This window comes from Megalopta genalis, chromosome 1 (assembly GCF_051020955.1).
Source record: "Megalopta genalis isolate 19385.01 chromosome 1, iyMegGena1_principal, whole genome shotgun sequence".
NCBI classification, from domain to species: Eukaryota; Metazoa; Arthropoda; class Insecta; order Hymenoptera; family Halictidae; genus Megalopta; species Megalopta genalis.
The window spans coordinates 31,883,110-31,901,030 of NC_135013.1; the positions used below are offsets into that span (position 1 = coordinate 31,883,110).

Sequence of the window (17,921 nt, forward strand, 5' to 3'; positions counted from 1 at the left end):
TTCTCCCACAGAAAACACACGCTGAACTGCCATCGAATGAAGCCGGCCCTGTTCTCGGTCCTGTGCGAAATCAAGGAGAAAACAGGTGAGTGTGTGCGTGCGCGGTTGTATTCTTCCATCGGCACCCGGCGCGTTTACCTTCGCCGACTACGCTCGTGCGACGACTGTGCGTCACAAATTGTACTTCAATATTTACCAGCGTGTGTCCCATAAATTAAGATACGTCGGTCCGCTGCAAAATCTGCGGTTTATCTTTGCAGCTGCTCGCGCAACGATTCCTTAACGCCTTTGCCTACGGAATTAACGCCTGGCGCACTGCCGTGCGCCGGGCATGTTCCACAAAAAATTACCGTCGAAGCATCTCCGCGGTGTTATGACTTATCTGGTAAAGCGTTTGTAGTATTTTAGCATATTCAAATGTGCACTGATAGCTGTCTAATGTATGTTGACGTAATACGAGCTTATCTGAAATTGACTTTCATATGCCAAGCCGGACGAAGAAAACACTGCATGTTATCAATCGACACGTTTTTCTGAGTTCGTCTCGAACGATCATTCAAGGGTTGAAAATCGAAGGGCCAACTCGACAAGTTGTTGATTTCAGTAAAATTTTCATTCTAGTCAAAAATCAAGGAATTGTCGCCGATACGTTGGTTCAATCTGTTCCTTAGATAAATTATTCAAAAGCGACCTTTAAGTCGAAGTTATCTCGAGTCGCACAGCTCGGAGGTCTTTTTTCGGTGCAGATACCAAGCGAAAGAACAATCGCGCACCTTCTGTAATCCCGCGATTAAACAACTTATTGTTGCGGCAAGCAAGGCGTTAAACTCGGCGAGGTAAATGCCAGAAGTATGACAAAAGAAGCAAACAAGATATTGAAACGAGATAGAGCGCGCGAAACGATTGCGTTCATTGATGTGTTATTCGCGGTAATCCGTCGTATCGGCAGTCATCGTCGCCGAAAAGCGACGATAAACGGCTGCCGATTAAATAGACGCTGACGAGATAAGAGGAGGGAGCACACTCCATAAAAGTATACGGACGATCACCTCGTAAACTCTTGTGCACCGACCGCCTCTAGGAGTCGTTCTAAACAATCCGAGAAATTCCTAGAACAAGAGATCCCTATCTAGCCGAGAGGGGTAAAAGATGGAAGAGAGAGAGAGAGAGAGAGAGAGAGGGAGGGAGGGAGAGAGACAGGAGGCTGTTGATACGTTCCCCGAGCGTGGCGGTGCAGGGTCGACCCCTGCGCCCATTCGAAACTCGTAAACATAATTTTTATGCGATGTTTGGATTACTTTTACGCGCGGATCAAGAGACCACGAAACGCGCAATTATTTTTCGGGTGCGAGGGGTGGCTTGGCTGGCTCGCTAGCGAAGCTAGCTGGCTGGCTGGCTGGCTTCGCATTCGGCTTGGCTCGGCTCGGTTCGAACAGACACAAGGGTCGAAACGGGGGGCTGAGGCGGAGAGAAGGAGGAGGTGTGTGGGTCGGCTACCCCAAAAGTAGTTTCTGCCTGGTCGCTTGATGGGGGTGGTGGGGCCACCACGCCCCTCATGCTAAGCCACCCTCTTTCACGTCGTTCCGCCATAAGTATATGTGTATATCCTACACACGGCTCTCTCTCTCTCTCTCTCTCTCTCTCTCTCTCTTGCTCTTTCTCTTTCTCTCTTCCTCCCCCAGTCTCGCCATCGGCCAGCTAGTCTCCTTTCTCCGCGACGAGGGTGGTATTGTGCTGGTTGAGGGTTCGACGTCGACGACATTCCGCGTACACCGTCCGTTGTATATGTCCTTTCGATAAAAATTCGAAAGGGCACGGCAAACCGGCCGCATTGTCGGATGCTGCTCCTTTCCCAATGCCGAGAGAACCGCCCGAAAAAATTGATCTACAACAGTAAACGCGGCCTCGATTTACTTTCGATAAAAACAACCCCCGCCCATGGAAACCGTTCGCTAAATCCGCGTCGCTGGTGTTTATACTTTGTTTGTTGCAAATGGGAATAGTTAGTCTAACGAGATGAGTCAGTAAATGTAGTCAAAACAGCTGCACGATATTCGCGTAATCGATGCTGGCGACTGTTAAATGTCGGCGTCAAGGTTGATCTCTAGCACAATGTTTTTCAAATGTGCGCTAGACCTGCGGATTTGATGCGTTTGTCGCAAATACTAGTATACAAATCTGCAATGATAGAAAAGGAAGCTTAAGAATATTATTATTATTATTCCATAATATTATTACGTGTCTGTCTGTCTCTTGTTTTTGACAGTTGATTCAGCAAATTCGTATATTAACCCTTTACGCTCGAAGCCATTTTGACCGTAAATCTAAAATAATTTTTCTGACTTACGGTATTTCCATTTTATATGACAAAGTGCATTTTATGCATGTGAAATTGAATCTTGCGATAACTTGTGATGACAGTTACGATTCTAACAATTTTTTAAATTTAAACTTCGTTAGTATAAAAATTATCTTGGAACGCGAACTAACAATTTTAGTGGTGCCTCAGAGTCACCACTCGGGTGCAAAGGGTTAAATAAAGGGCCGCTCTCTCGTTGGCCAGATTACAGGGACTTCTTGACCTGCGAAAGTCGATTCCAACATCATCTTTTGCTAGGGATTTGCTAGAGAAAGAGTAGCGATTCAGGGCGAGATACAATTTCGTAAAAGAATATCCCTAGGAAAGTCTCTCTTCTTTAACACCTCATAGATACCTCATAGATACCTCATAGATACCTCATAGATACCTCATAGATAGTCTTATTGCATTATTATGCGCATAATAGTGTTAAATATAAAATCAAAATCCATCATTCCTACTTCGCGCATCAATAACGACAGGGGACAAAGTTCGATCGTTTCTTCGTTTTTTTACAATTTTACAATTTTTCTTACATTATCACCACAGACGAATAAGCGTAATTAGCACAGAAAAATACACAAACCGGCTAAAGCGGTAGAAATTAATCTAACCTCCATCGATGCAGAAGTACAGAATCGAACCAGGCAGCGCACCCACGAGAACCCGGGACCCCATAGATCTCCGACGAGAAGTTGATTTTCGCAGGCGCGGGGACCGCCGCCGCGTCGTCGCGTTTGATCGTCGGATAACGCGAACGGATTCGCGTTTATTCGCGATACGCTTTGCGTAATGCTCGCCGGTTGAACGGGCCCGGGGCTTAATCGGGCACTCGTGAAAGAAGAGAGGAGAGAAGAAGAAGAGGCGAGAGAGAGAGTCGGTCTCTTCTGGTGGCAAAGTGAAACGGAGGGTGCGCGCGAACGGGGGAGGACGATTTACGTAAACAAAAAAGGCGTCGAAGTGTGATGAGCGCGCTCAAGAGGATGACTCGTTTTAATGGTTCTATATTCTTTATGAGTCCCGTTGCTAAGTATACACCGACGCTTTCCTCGTCCTCGTCGTCGACGGACAGCAGACACATGGCGCGGTGGCGTGTGTGCATGTGCGCGCCGTGCCGCGCCGCCTCGCCGTAGGTCAGACGACGAGGGTACCGAGAAAAATGTGTAGGGGTAACGGAGACCGAGCATCACGGGGATGAAGTGCGGCGGCGAGGAGGGCAAGCCTTGTAGTAGAGTTTATGGGCAATGGCTGACGAGGCAGTGAAAAAGTACTAAAACCAAGAGGAGCAGATAAACGCTATGTTAAGCAGACCGTTTTACCAACCATTTAATATAATCGGCTCTCTCTTTCTCTCTCGTTCCCCGTCTCCTTCTATGCCTCTTTCTCTCTCTCTCTCTCGTTCTCCCTGCATCGCGGGCTCGGATAACTTCGGATCAGGGCCGTCCCGAGTCAGATTTCTCCCCATTCGACATCTTTTTTCCCTTCGCCGCCTCTCTCTATTAGCTACCGATAAACGACGCGGCTCGCGCTGTCACTGCCAGCTTTACGCTCCGATTTGATCACCGCGATCTTGCAACCCGACGAAAGTGAATAAAACACTTATCATTCCGCCGGTAGGTTTATTCAACGATCTTCGCATTATCGTGACCGCAACCCGCGGCGGTTCCACGCCGGTCGAACGGCAGTAACTTTGGTCGCCGCTTGGTTTCGGGAACGGCGGCAGTCTAGACTACGCGGATTCATGCATTTCTAATGTACGATTATAAAACGGTCGTACTCCCTGCCTTTCGTGCTTGTTAGAAGCTGAACACCCGGGTTTCTATTGTTTCCTGCAATTGCTTCGGAACATTTTGGTAGTTCGTTGAGATTTTCAACGGGGCGGACTCGAATTTCTTCGCGATAAAAACGCAACGTTTGCGCAAAAATTCGTAAAAATTCGCGCATCTTGCAATCGCATAAAGATCCGCAGTACCAGTGATTGATGACCGTTGCATTCTCCCCGGTCTCCTTAAGACGATATTCGAGCACGAAGATGACTATCAGACGGGAGATACCGAGAAGCTCTCTCGCCCGATCAGCTGATAACTCGCTTATCTGGCTCGCCACGCGGAAGATCCATTTTTAATGAACTGTTTCGCGCTCTCTCCCCCGTCCATTTGAATATCTCGCATTGTGATCGATAGCCTCGAGGCGGCGACGATTTGTCACGGTCACCGGGACCGGCTACTCTCCGAAACGCGGCGGTGATCTTCGAGAACCTGTTTCGGACGATCCCGTTTAAACCGATTTCCCATGGGACCCACGACCGGATCCCGAAGGGTAGAGCACCGTGAAAGAAACGAGAAGGGACGAGAGAATGTTAGAAAGGGAGAGAGAGAGAGAGAGAGAGAGAGAGAGAGATAGTGCTGGGAGAGCCCTAGAAATCCGCGGGATTTCTCGAACCCGCCTTTTTCGACCAACCCCTAATCCGTTTTTTCTTCTCCTCCATCGCCGGGTGATCCTTTCTTCGGATAGTGGCTCACAGCGGTGGTATAATCGTCGTCGAACCACATACTGTGTCCTCTAAAAATATTCCTGCCCTGTACGGAGAGGGACACGTTGCTCCTCTCGACGAGAACGCAGTCTTTGAACCACGCGTTCGCCAGACCTTCTAGTTTCCCTGCGGCGAACATCGATTGTCAACCATTTAAGCTACCAGTTACGCTTTCGATCCTTTGAGGATCTGTTTAACCGCGATCGAACTTCGCAAACATCGAAGCGACAGCTAATACTTCTCATCTTCCAACGAAATGAAATCGTTAGCTGTGCGCATCTCGAAGTGCGGATCTCGAATCTTTTATTTCACAATTATTGAGATCGTCGAGACGGTTTTTGTGGGTAATTACCGGATACATGTATCTATTCGGGCGTGTTTTGTTATAAAACTCGAGCGAGACGCCTTCGAAAATGCAATCTTGTTTTTGAAAGGCGACGCAAACTGATCTCTTTCTAGAAAAGTCATACTTTTTTAAAGAGTCGCCAATAATATAATGTAATCAGCGGGAATATTTTGTAAAATATTGGCCATTTTGGAAACTCGAGAGAGGGAGAGGCAGCTCGTTGTTGGCTGGAATTCCCGAACTCGAAGCAGTCAATTCGCGTAGCATCGGTCGGTGATTCGCTAACGAAGCAAAGAGCAGTATCGATTGCCGGGCTGGCCGGTCGTCCGAATCGTGGTCGACTTTATTTATCGTTTGTCAACGCGTGTAACGCGCGCGAGTTCCGCAACGCGAGTCGATTGGGCCGCGCGCGTTCTCGCGCTCTTCCGGCGGCTCTGTCTCCGCCTCTTTCGATTTATCGTCATTCAATTAAACCGGGCATCGTGTCAGCCCCCCGGATCCTAGGGCGTTATCGAAAACGACGCGTCTCGTCGCGGTCGCGTTTTCGGCGTAGCAATTAAAAATCCATACTCGATTTGGCCGTGGTCCAACAGTGATTTTGCGTTACTTCCAGCGTCTACGTAAGTGTTTTTCGCAGCCCGAAAACTCTTTTGTCAGTGGTCTCTCCTCCTTCTACCCCCGACGCGAGCGGACCGCCCTTCGAACTGCCATAATCTCCGATTCGTTTCAATTGCTTTTACCGCGCCGCGGCGCATCGGATCTACGCGATAAAACATCGGAGGATCGTCCGTTTTTTCGCGCGAACCTATGTCGCCGTCTACGTGGCCTGCAACCGCATAACTTTTTCTGACTTATTTTCATTCTCGTCGTTCGTCGACCCCTCCTCGGATGCGACGATCCCTCCTTCGTTCCCGGGTTGTCCGCGAATTCTTGCCGTCGCCCGGTTGACGTCGACGGTTATTTATTCGTTAAATAACGCGATCGCCGTAATCTTTGCTTCGCTGTTATCGAGATTGCGAAAATCTTTCGCAACGGAGAATTCTTCGATACTTCGAAAAAACAGTCGGCCAAGAAGATTGCACGTTTTGCAGACATTTTGTTACGCGTTGTCCAGTAAACTGGCCTCTCTAACATCTCGAAACAATTCAAGCGACTCGATCCAATTTTAAAAATGTTTTCACGTGCTACAAGATGCCCTTATATTTTCGTGACGTACTTCATACATACATACACATTGTAACGAAGTTTGCTGAACACGGTGTAAAAGAAAGTTTCTTATCTTTATAAAGTAGCGTAAATCGACCGCATTCGTTGCGCGACATAAATCTGGTGCTCGAGATCAACCTCGCGAACCTCGTACAAATGACGTTCGTGATCAGCTCGATGTTAAGTAATCAATTCGTCAAGCATAAAATCAGTTCACTACTCGAACGATCACCGGGTGCATAATTATGTTTACCTGGCAAGTCGAAGAAGTTCACGGTTCTACGCGAAGAGGAACGAATCGGTTCTGTAGCGTGTCCCGCGTCGATAGTTTAAAAAAAATAATTGCCGGTCCACTATTACAGTTTCCCTGACGGGCACCGGCGGCGTTCTCCTCCTCCGTACGTAAACCGTACGTTGTACGTTAATTGGACGGCGCTCACTTTAATTAAGGCTTGCGCAACGATCCGTGTATTTGTTTGTCTCACGCGATTCCGCAGGCGATACACACGCTACGCAGCGCCGATTCGAAGCTCGCCGCGACGCTTTTCCTGCGCGCCGTGAAAAAACATCGACACGGGCGGGCGTTCGTCGTCGTGCTTTCCTTCAAACTTTTCCGCGCGCACCGATTCGATCGGATTCTCTCGCGAGAATCGTTCCACGGGGCTCGCTATTTCCCCGACGCTAATTAACGAACACGGGGCCCCGATCGATCGCAATTACCGGCGCTCGCATCAACGAATCTCGCTTCTCCTTCGTCACCGGGACACGCCGATACCGGATCAACCGAGGAATGAATTAGTAACGTAATTTACTCGCAACGCGTCCCGTGCTGCGCGATTTCACGCTCTCTCTCTCTCTCTCTCTCTCTCTGTCTCTCTCTCTCTCGCTCTCTCTCTATCGGTGCTGTTGCTACCGAGATGATTTACCGAACTTGTATCGCGAGGCGAGATTAAAATGTAGCTCCGCTCGCGCCAGTCGATATCTGATTACCGTAGTTTACAGCAGCGCTCGCCCGGCGAAACGAGCACCGAAATCCGAAACAGCAGATCCAACAACGCAGTTACGACCGTACAAAAATGTTCTACGTGCACCAAACTGCACGCCGTTCTTTCGGTAATTGCACGCCGGTTCGGTTTTTGGGCACTCCGTACTTATCGCCGCGACCGCGGCGCTCGCAATAGCTTGATTCTGTTCGAGACAATCGAGATCTCTCGGTAGTTGCCCGATAAGATAACAATTAATCCGTCGCGCTCGATTTTGATTCGAAAGTCTGGAGATGTGTTGTGTCGGACTCGGAAATTTCATTCGAATCGGAACATTTTGCTCGCATTTTTCGCAGTCTGTTAGAAGTACGAACAAATATGTACAGTATGAAGCCTCCCTGATTGACGCTCAGATTCTACACAAAAAAAGGACAATTTGGGAAGAGGGGATACGATTATTCGAGCCTTGCAGTTTTATTCGAGCCTTAATTTTTATGGCTACCGATTGTCAACAATTATAAGAACGAGCCGCAAGGCCCGAATGATCGTATCTCCTCTTTCCAGATCGTCCATTTTTGTGCACAATTTGGGCGTCAATTAGGGAGACATTACTGTATAGCGAACAGGAAATTGTATTTTAGTTTGGCAATTAGACCGCGGATTTTCGCGCGAACGAAAAACTGCCTGCATCGATGCAACAATTTTAGCGAATTGAGAACATTGCGTCAGATTTTTTTCCTCGAATTCCTCGAACGTTTCTACTGTTTTGTGTTCGACGCGTTCATTTTGGCGATAATTGCATGAAATCCGCGGTCCAACGACAATTCTTGGCGAAGTCTCGCTTCTATTCAATCTTACGTGATGAGATTTTCTAAAGACTGTTTACATCCTGTAATTATATTATAGTAGCGCTGTAGGTGTATTATAATAGTTAATAGGTACTATAAGTATACTATAACGAGTACTATTAGGCGCACCGTAGCGAAGTTCTCTAATTGGTTGCCGAATGGTGTGCCGACTGAAACGAAGGTCGACGAACGAGATTTTTCATCCCCATTTCCCGTCGGTCCGAGGCTTCGGAATTTCTTTTTTTTTTTTTAGCGCGGTACACGAACACGTCGATGTTAATTGTAGGAGAACCACGAAGCTCGCCCATTCCACCGGCCGATTCGAAGCCGAACGATTCGGCGTGGGTCGCGCGTATCGCTGGCAAAAGGTACAAAGGTAGCGTCGGTTTTCCAGGAGATGACGCTTCTCATCCCGACTCCAGTTGGAATGTCGTTCCCCTAGCTTCGATTTTCTTTTCTTCTTCTTCTTCTTCAGCTTCTTGGTTCCCCTACCCTTCCTGTTCGACCTCTCCAGTGCTTCTCCATCGTTTTTCTGTTCGTTTTCTTCTCCCTCTTCTTCATCCGCGGTCCCCGCATGCAGATGGGTTCCAGCAACCAAGGTGAACCGGCCTTTCTGCTCTCTCTCTCTCTCTCTCTCTCTCTCTCTCTCTCTTACTCTCTCTCTCTCTCAGTCTTTCTCTCTCTCTCTCCTCTCTTTCTCTCCCGTGACAGAAACTTCTTCGACTCGACTAACGAGATTTGTCCGATTCCAGCCTGTCGTATTGTGCACTGATTTATTACGAAAAGTTTTTTAAGGTTGCACCCCGAGAGCGCAACGGTGTGCGCGCACGCTCGGCAGAGCTTTCGGCCGCGGTCTCGCTAACTCGCGCCGCCAATTTTCGCAGTAATTTTTGCGACCTTAGAAGAACCGTCCGCGTCCCAGCGATAGAGTACCCCCGCGTTCCGAGTTCCGAAACTGTGTGCACACCAGAGCGGGCACGGTTCAAGGCGGACCGAGGAACTTCCCGCGAGTCGACGGTAGCGAGTCGAACTTAGAAATTGTTATTTTGCGAAGCAATATGCATAATGCAGTCACGGTGGCGACGGCAGTGGCAGCGGCGACGGCGGCGGCGGCATTTGCAGCTATGTAAACGCGGTTTCGATATCGTCGTTGCAACTATGCTCGCGTATTTATAGACGGAGATAAAAGCTCGCCGAGCAATAATGTTTCGGTAATTCCTGGACGCAGATAAGATACACGCTGCACTCGTTAACCCTTAGATCGCCAGTTATTCCCTCGTTCTAGCTCTGTCCTCTTCTCTCCGCGGTCTGGAGACGTCAAACGATTCGTTTTCCTTCGAACCACCGCGGTGCCCCGATTATCCGAACTTAATCGGTGGATATTTGGAGATGCGACTTGCATTAGTTGCAACGCTGGATTAAATCCTTGACGATTTGTACGTTCTCGTCTCGGTCTCGTTGTTGTTTGAATATTGAATTTATAGGTCGGGCGGTTTTAACCCTTAGGGGACCAAAACTATTTATTTCCAGTTTACACACTGCCAAGTCCAGGCTGTTTCTCAGACGAAGAGACATTTTTTACCGAACATTTTTGTATCAAATATAGAGAGGAGATATTATTTTTTTAAAAATAAAACTTCGTTGATATATTTTCATCGAAACAATCGTGCCTATTCTTCCAATGTTTCCTGCCAGATTTTACGGTTTTGATTGATTTCTGCCGCGTGGACAGAAGGGTTAATTTCGTTAAGGGTTAATTTCGTAAATTTCCCGCATAATTACAGTTACGTCCTATATGACATTCGATAAATTTGGTTTTCACCTGTTTCGCGATTCTTTGCTCATTCGTTCATTACCCGTACCTTTTGATTAAATCGTAAATATTCGTTCTCGTTAATTTGGCACTCGGAACGAACGATTGCGCTGATCCTAAGATGTTCTCGTTGCCCATGGAAATCGAAGTGGGATGTAAAGAACTTCTCCGAGCCTGTCTAATATTTTTCTGCACGACGAAAAGAAGACAGTGGTCGCAGTGAGAACGCAGTTCTTTTCTCAAGCGATTGTTGGCCGAAGGATTAGACGGGACAAAGTGACGAAACCGTTTCGGAGTGTGTACTCCGAAAATACGGCCGGTCGGTGTGCAGCCTTGTGTCGTCGATATTTCTGGAGTGTGCGAGGCTTTCGTTAAACTATTCTTGAACGATCGGCGACGCTTGACGGCGGATCGTATTATATATCTAACTGGAAACGCTCGGAAGAAGCGTGTACAGAGCGGAGTAATGATACGGCGAACAAAAGCAAGTCCGAGAGACCGAGCAGGCATTGTGCTGTCAAGTCGTACACGACAGTTACACTGCTGTCCCGTTAACGGAATTGCACTTAAGTCGCTTTAATTGCGCGGAGTTACTGACCGGAAGTCGCCGTTCTGGTCATCGCCCCCGCAAAAGGATATCCCTTTCTCGCCCTTTGCATCTCCGATCGGTATCGATCGCGGGATGCACCGGCACGGGAATGCAAATTTTGCATCGTTGTCGGAGAAATTTTTGTCGAGCCTTGCAACTTTCTCGCGGTGTACGTCGGTTTCTTAGTGGCACGATTTTCATTCGAAGTTCGACGAGTCGGGAAATAAGATACGTACATGTCCTGCGTACATTGCAGGAAGATCTTTTTGCGGATATATTGTTAATATATGTATTTATCCCTCGAGAAAGTACAATCGAAGCAAAACCGCGAATTTTTAAGCAGACGGCATATTAGCAACTTAGCTCTTTAGTAACTAAGCTCTTAGCTGTGACGCCTCCTTTTCAGAGAAGACGATTTTATTTTATAAAATTCACAATTTTATTACTAATATTTACTCGTTCGCTTAACGTTAACGTACACTACATACATAATAAACGAAAGACGCAGGAAAAATCAAATGCTTGTAACAGTTAAAATTCAAATTGCTACCGTGGTGGCACTTTGCATGTCGAACGCCAATGTCGTGAATTATTCATATAATTATTCATATTTTTTACTCGCTTGTTTCATTCCGGCCTGGCCTCAAAATATTCTAAGCATCTTGAAACTTGACAATATGTTTTTGTTTTCAGTAAAATTACAATTTAAATAGCCAATGGTCACTACATACATTTTTACGCACGACGAGTATATTCGTTGTGACACAAAATATTGCCGCTTCCCCATGACGAGTATACTCGTCGAACACAGCTAACTCGTTAATTTCATCATTTAATTTAATCATTTTAGAAAAATGAAAGAAAGTCTCTAATAGCGACGAGAAGCTCGAAGTCTGAGGACTGTTTCCACCCTCTGAGTACCCTAAATTGTCATTAACACTAAACCTACCAAGCAGTAATACTAACTGGCATGTACTGCTTCACAAGAGTGAGAAGACCGAATTTATTTAGAATTAATAATAATAATATAATAATAATATAATATAATAATATAACTTATTCAAGCGTTTTCCACGAAAGAGTCTCGGAACTTCGCAGAATTGCAAAATAAGAAAGCAGTCACTTTGACCGCGGTAGGTTTAGCGTTAAAAAACCGTAGCTAAACGGCCCTAGTTACACTTGAGACAGATTCGAAGCGCCAGAGACTTGTATTGCCGAGGAATCTGTTCGCTCGTTCGACGTAGAATCTCGCGATATCCCGTAGCCGATTTCGGAGCGTGTACAGGGCCACGGATCCGTACAAAATCTCGGGCGGCTTCGAAAAAATAAACAGCCGATCCTCTGGCTGGGTCGTCGTGCAGCCTCGCGATAAATATCTACCTCGGCGCGCGAGAGGAGTCGGTGGCCCCTTTGCCGGATTCATCGTGCGTGTTTCGCGCGCGAGCGGAGAGCACCGCGCGCGTCGCTCTCTCGTAAGTGGATCGGCGAGCGGTTTAGCCGTCGGTGTGCGTCCGTGTGCCCCGTGCGTGTGGCACGGGGGGGTCGATTTAACAAACCATACGTTACGCCACGATAAAATCTCGCAAACCTATAAACTTCGGAGCCGGAGCTAGGTGCGGGTACGTTATATCATAAAAATCCAGTAAAATAAGCTCGTAAACCGAAAGACAGAGAGAAAGGGGTGGGCAGGAGGAGGAGGAGAGGCGGAAAGAGTGTCGGAGAGTGCCGAAGAGAGTAGCACACAGGGTCCTCTCTCGCGATATATCCACGGTGCTTCTGCCACGCTTGTGTGTACGTGCCCTCACGTGGTTTACGCGCGCGCGCGCGCCTGCGTCCGCGAGCGATACTGCTCTCTCGCCGGGGCCACACGCATCCACCGAACTCCGGTTTTTATCGGCGATAATTAATCCAGCCAAGGTTTTTCGACCGGCTCCAAGGAAACCCGATAAAACGCGCGCGACTCGCCTCGCCTCGGCTCTGCTCTGCTCTGCTCGACTCGGCGCGACGTCCTCCGTTTCTTCGCCGATTTCTCGGATCGTAACGTTGCGCAACGTCCGAGGAAAAAGCGGCGGGTTCGCGCGACGAAATACGGGCGGTGTTTCTTTTTTCTTTCTTCTTTTCTCTTTTTTCGTTCGTTCGTTCGTTTTTACGGAAACCCATGCTTCCGTTCGTCCAGATTATCTAGCCGCGCGTATATTCGAGATCTTAGACGCCGAGAGAGCCGCGCCCGGTAACTCGGCCCGCGATCTATATACAAACCGGAGGAGAAGAAACGATCTTTCTTCGGGCTAATTGGAAGACTCTCGAGGGCCGGCAGAGCGCTCGCCTCTCTCGCCAACGGTGTACGTACACCGGGGGCCGGTATTCTCTTAATCGTATGGTAATTCTATGGAGATTGCATGGGGCGAGGAGAAGCTCGTACCGTGGATCGTTAGGCCCTTTTCGTCCCCGGTGGAATCTAACTCCGCGCTCTCCGCTCTCCTCTCTTTTTCTTCGATTCGTCGACGTTGTCCGCTCCGGACACACCGCGCTACCGCGGATATACCTCTTCACCTGTTCGCCGACCACGCTCGCTAATTCACTGTCCGAAAAATCGAACGACGACTCCCGGATTTTCAGGGAACACGATCGCTACACGGGAGGAGTCGTCCTTGCCCCCGGTGCCAAGGAAATAATTGTAAAACGCGAGGCGCGCGTTAATCCGATGATACATTTTCGCTTATTTTATTGCCGGGTGAAACAGGGCGGAACGTTGGAACAGGACGCTGCGTTTTGCATATGCATGCAACTCTTTACATACGCAGATTCATAAATAATTTTGTTGCTGCAGTTCGAGGCAGGCGAAACCGTTTTAGATCTTCAAGACGATTGCTGTTGTTGGAAGTTTTAGACTGTCTGCCATACGGGATCGTTAATATTGTATTATAGTTTGAATAATAAGTAATGCGGTCACGTAAACTATTTATGGCGTAGTCTATACCATCTAACGACATATTGGGCAATCTAATTATTTTTTCTCACAAATCGACCCAGACGAAAGGAAATCCAAAATCAGCCAGAAAACTGATGTATAAAATTATAATAATATAAGTATATATACAGGTTGTTCCAAAATTATGGTACTTCCGGGAAATTAGAGATTACTGAGGTCATTCGAAGCAACTTTTTCCTTTACAAAAATTTTCCCCGAGGCATCGTTAACGAGTTATTAACGAAAAACACTGACCAATGAGAAGCGAGCTCGGCTGGCGCGAAGCGGCCCAACCAACGGCCCCAGGTAGTTCAGTTTCGCTCATTAGCTTGGCTGCCTAGTGCTAGGCGAACTCGCCCCTCATTGGTCATCGTTTTTCGTCGATAACTCGTAAACGATGCCCCGGAGAAAATTTTTGTTAAGGAAAAAGTTGCTTCAAATCGCCTCAGGAACTCCTCATTTCCTGGAAATACCATAATTTTGGGACAACCTTTATATGTAAAATATATATAAATATTGTTGGTTGTCATAACTGTTTCTACGTTCTCGATTCATTTGACGATTCGTTTCGGAACCGTTTCAAGCTCTGCAACGAATCACCGAGGCTACTTAATCGAGAGCAATCCTCGAAGATTCCAAGGATCGCGGTCGATGTCGAGCTCGTCGAGAGACGTCCGGCTCGTGGTGACGAGCGGATGGTATGGCACCCTCGGGTAACCCAATAAGCGGGCATGAAATAAGTATCGTCGTGCCTTGTCTTCGCGTAGGAAAACCGCAAGACACGCGACGACCTTACGCTCCCGGCATGAGGCGAACTCCGCGACGGCGAACGCGCTATGCAACGCGGCCACCGCCGGGGTCGTACACGTCCGTCATTACGTGCCGTTCATGCAGGCGCAACCGTTATCGTTTCATTTAATTCCGTTTCAATTCCGTCCGTGTAGAAGATGACAAGAGAGTGACAGCTCGTCCTTGAGGGGGAGCGTTGGCTACGTCTATCATCATCGGGAACGGTGTAGCGGCGAATCGTTTTATCGCCGGGCGAATTATTCGCGAGCCGGGCTCTATAGCCGGGCGAACCGTGTATTCCGGGATCGTATCGGCACGACACCTTGCTTTATTATTAATGGATCGAACGGCTCCGTGAGGATTCTCGTCTTTCCGCCGCGTTGCGTTCGCTTCGAAAGAGGATCGAGCGATCGTTACCACCTGACGACTGTTCCACCTGTGACACGCAAACAGCGAGCCCGCGACGCTTCGAATTTCTGACCTCTAACTTCCTCGGCAGCCTTGAAAAATCGAGTTCTCGATCGATTTAGAATCATCCGCTGAAACAGTTGAGGAACGAGACAAAATTCCTCTGGGTTGACGCTCGAAGGCGTCGACTTTTCGGGAATATCTGAAATTCTTGCGTTTTCTAGCTATCGCGCGCGCGCGTTTGCGTGGTTTTTTCGTCGTAGAAACCTAATCCGGAGGTTCGAACTTCTTCGATCTAGACCGGACTTAAGGGAAGGTTCCGGTCTAAGTGATTATCTGGAGTTTTCGACGTTCAGTTACGTGTCTTTGGAGCATGCAGAAAATTATATTATATTTTATTTTATCTATCTGTTAAGAATGAACGAGCTTGATTTTATAGGGGGTCGTCGAAGAATTCTTTTTGGACGGTGGGACGTTTAGCTTGTCGACTGTAAATCCGAAACTAAGAAATCAAATATATTCTTAAACTGTCGGATATTTCCGAGGCAGTGAACCTATGAACGTATAAAAGAACACTTTTTTTGTTATCATTTTCTGGCACATTAAAATATCAAACAGCACTGTCTCTATTAATTTGCCATATAAAGAGTCCACTACCTACGGAAAAGGCTATTCTTTAATAAAAGAAAAATTCACCGAAATTGCTGGAATTAGTTTTCGAGATATCTGTCCCACCGGTTTGAAAAAAAAGAACGATGTTTCGAGAAAAACGCGTCCAGAGTTTTACGCGACGAGAAGAACCCACGCGGCATCCGCCAGTTAAAGGCTTGCAACTTTCGTAATTTTCAGAATTTCGAAATTCCCTATTAAACCGCGTATCCTCGGGGCATCATAGAAAGTGAAAAACTAAAAATAAAAAACGAAAAAAAGAAAAGAGAAACGATCCTTCCCGAAGTTCTAATCCGGAAACTCCCCCTTAAGGATAGCGGCAGGGGTGGTTAGGATACAAAGCAGGATTCCAGGACACGGACTGTCGGCTTATTCTCGCGGCTTCGATTATTTACGAATGCGATTTCGCGGCGAATATCGAGCGTCACGTAAACAGCATAGATCAGTCCGAGGACCGGCAACAGCAGGCGGTGTGTACGCGGGAATACACGGGAAAAAGAAGAAGGGGGATGAAGGCACGGAGAGAGGACAGGGCGAAACATGGAGGAGCTTCTCTCCGTCTCGAGATTTCATTAAAATTCATGAACCGTGCGCGACTCGCGCCTCTGTCTCTCTTCCTCTCTCTCTGCCCCCCTCTCTCTTTCTCTCTTTCTCTCTCTTGATGCCGCTGGTGGTCTTTGAGTTTTGCGCGTTACGAAGAAGCAGCAGCCGGCATATCCAGCGTCGAAGGAACGCGAGAAGGATGAGAGAGAAACGGCGAGGGAGAGGAGGAACGGGCAGAAGAAGCCCTGGAAAGGAGCTCGAAGAGAGGTGGTCGGGGGAGCAGCGTTAGCTATGAATAATACAGGGAACTTCTAATTGCGCGAGACAAAACTCGGTAGTTGGAAAGTTTCGTAGCCGGCTCCGGCGACGGCCAGAAACTTTCTCGACTCTCGCTAAACTTGTTTCCACCGACCCTCCTTCATATACGCGGCGCTGTCTCGCCGGAAGTCAGACCTCGCTTCTCTCTTCGACGTTCCCAGTCTACTCGGCTCCGCCGAAATTCTTCGCCCCGTCCGTCGATTGCTGCCATACACACACACAACCACCCATCCACGCGAGCATGATTCTCCCCGCGAACCAGCCCCACGATCGCCGAACTTTCCGCGAGAAGTTAATCTGCCCTAACTGCACCCCCCGCCCTCGTCCGATACACACACACAAAACTGCTGCTTTCGTTCGTCTTCTCCATGTGTCGTAATGCCCATTGTTCTCGGCCATGCTTCGTCACCATCGCAATTGACCCAATACTTTGCACCCTTTTCGAGCGAAGAAAAAAAGAACAGAAAGCTGAACGGAATCGTATATAAATTCGACGAGAATTCAGCCGCAAGCACGGCGTCTCCTATTTCGCCTAACAGAACGAAAATGCAGCGCACCGAGAGCCGAACACACAGCTCGTGCACCGATCGGCTCGTAAAAGCAAAAGTTTCCGCGTCGGTGTGCGGTCTCGGTGGAACGGGTTGCAGGCCGTTAACGAGACGGCACGCGACGAGCCGGGTTTCCTTCGTCGGGCGATCATCGGGATCATTACCATGCGTTCGTAGCCTGGGCAAAAAGGGCGGGATAGGGAGCGCGGCGCGGAGACAGAGGAAGGAGCATAAACGAGAAGCATAAACGGGGTTGGATAGGACGTTTCGGGTTTCGCGTCCTCCCTCTCTCTCTCTCTCTTTTTCTCGTGCTAGCCGTTCGCATAGGTGCCGGCAATGAGAAGAGGGATATCGTTTCTGCGGGGAGAGGGTGTGTTCAGCCCCCGTACTCAGGGGTGGCTGTAACGTCGCTCGTAAAAACACCGTAAACTCGACAGCAACAGGTCCCGTGTGTCTGGTGCAGAAACGGCGACCATGCTGGAATATGACGTTTCGAGTGCGCGGGGCGCATCGTGCCCGTGCCACGACCCTGATATCCGGCACCGCGCCGCGTTCGGGCCCTGCCCTTTGGCCTCGAAACGACCCCGACACCACGAAATCGCGGATACTTGGGCTTCTCGATGGACAACTCGAATTTCTCAGAGAATATTATTCCGGCGGTGTTCGAATTTTTCGGCGAGCTATAAGTCGCGGGGGGTGAGAGGAGAGGAATGGGGGGCAGCTGGTCCCGCGAGACCGCTGGGACCTCTTCGCGCAGCGAGAAGAATTTCACCGGCTAAGGATTCGAAATTCTCACCGCGTAAAGAGTCTGCGGCATCCCGGCGACATGCATAATGCATACACACCGATGCCCGGAGAAAAATGTCTCCCCGCAGCTGCGAAACACCGTTTCGTTTACGTGCGACGCTTCTGCTCCGCGTCTACGTGCCGCGTACTCCGCGAATTTTTAATTCCGCGCCATCTCTAATCAGCTCGGAATCGTTACAAAGGAACCTGGC

The 17,921-nt window shown here is 48.4% G+C and overlaps 1 protein-coding gene across 4 annotated transcripts in view; it reads left to right on the top strand.

Moving 5' to 3' along the window:
* Positions 1–17,921, top strand: part of exd (PBX homeobox extradenticle) — a 70,796-nt gene that overhangs the window by 3,307 nt on the left and 49,568 nt on the right. For all 4 annotated transcript variants that reach the window (XM_033466131.2, XM_033466130.2, XM_033466127.2 and 1 more), the window contains exon 2: positions 12–85. In XM_033466131.2, coding sequence (XP_033322022.1) covers positions 12–85 — 74 coding nt within the window. The remainder of the gene's footprint in view (positions 1–11; positions 86–17,921) is intronic.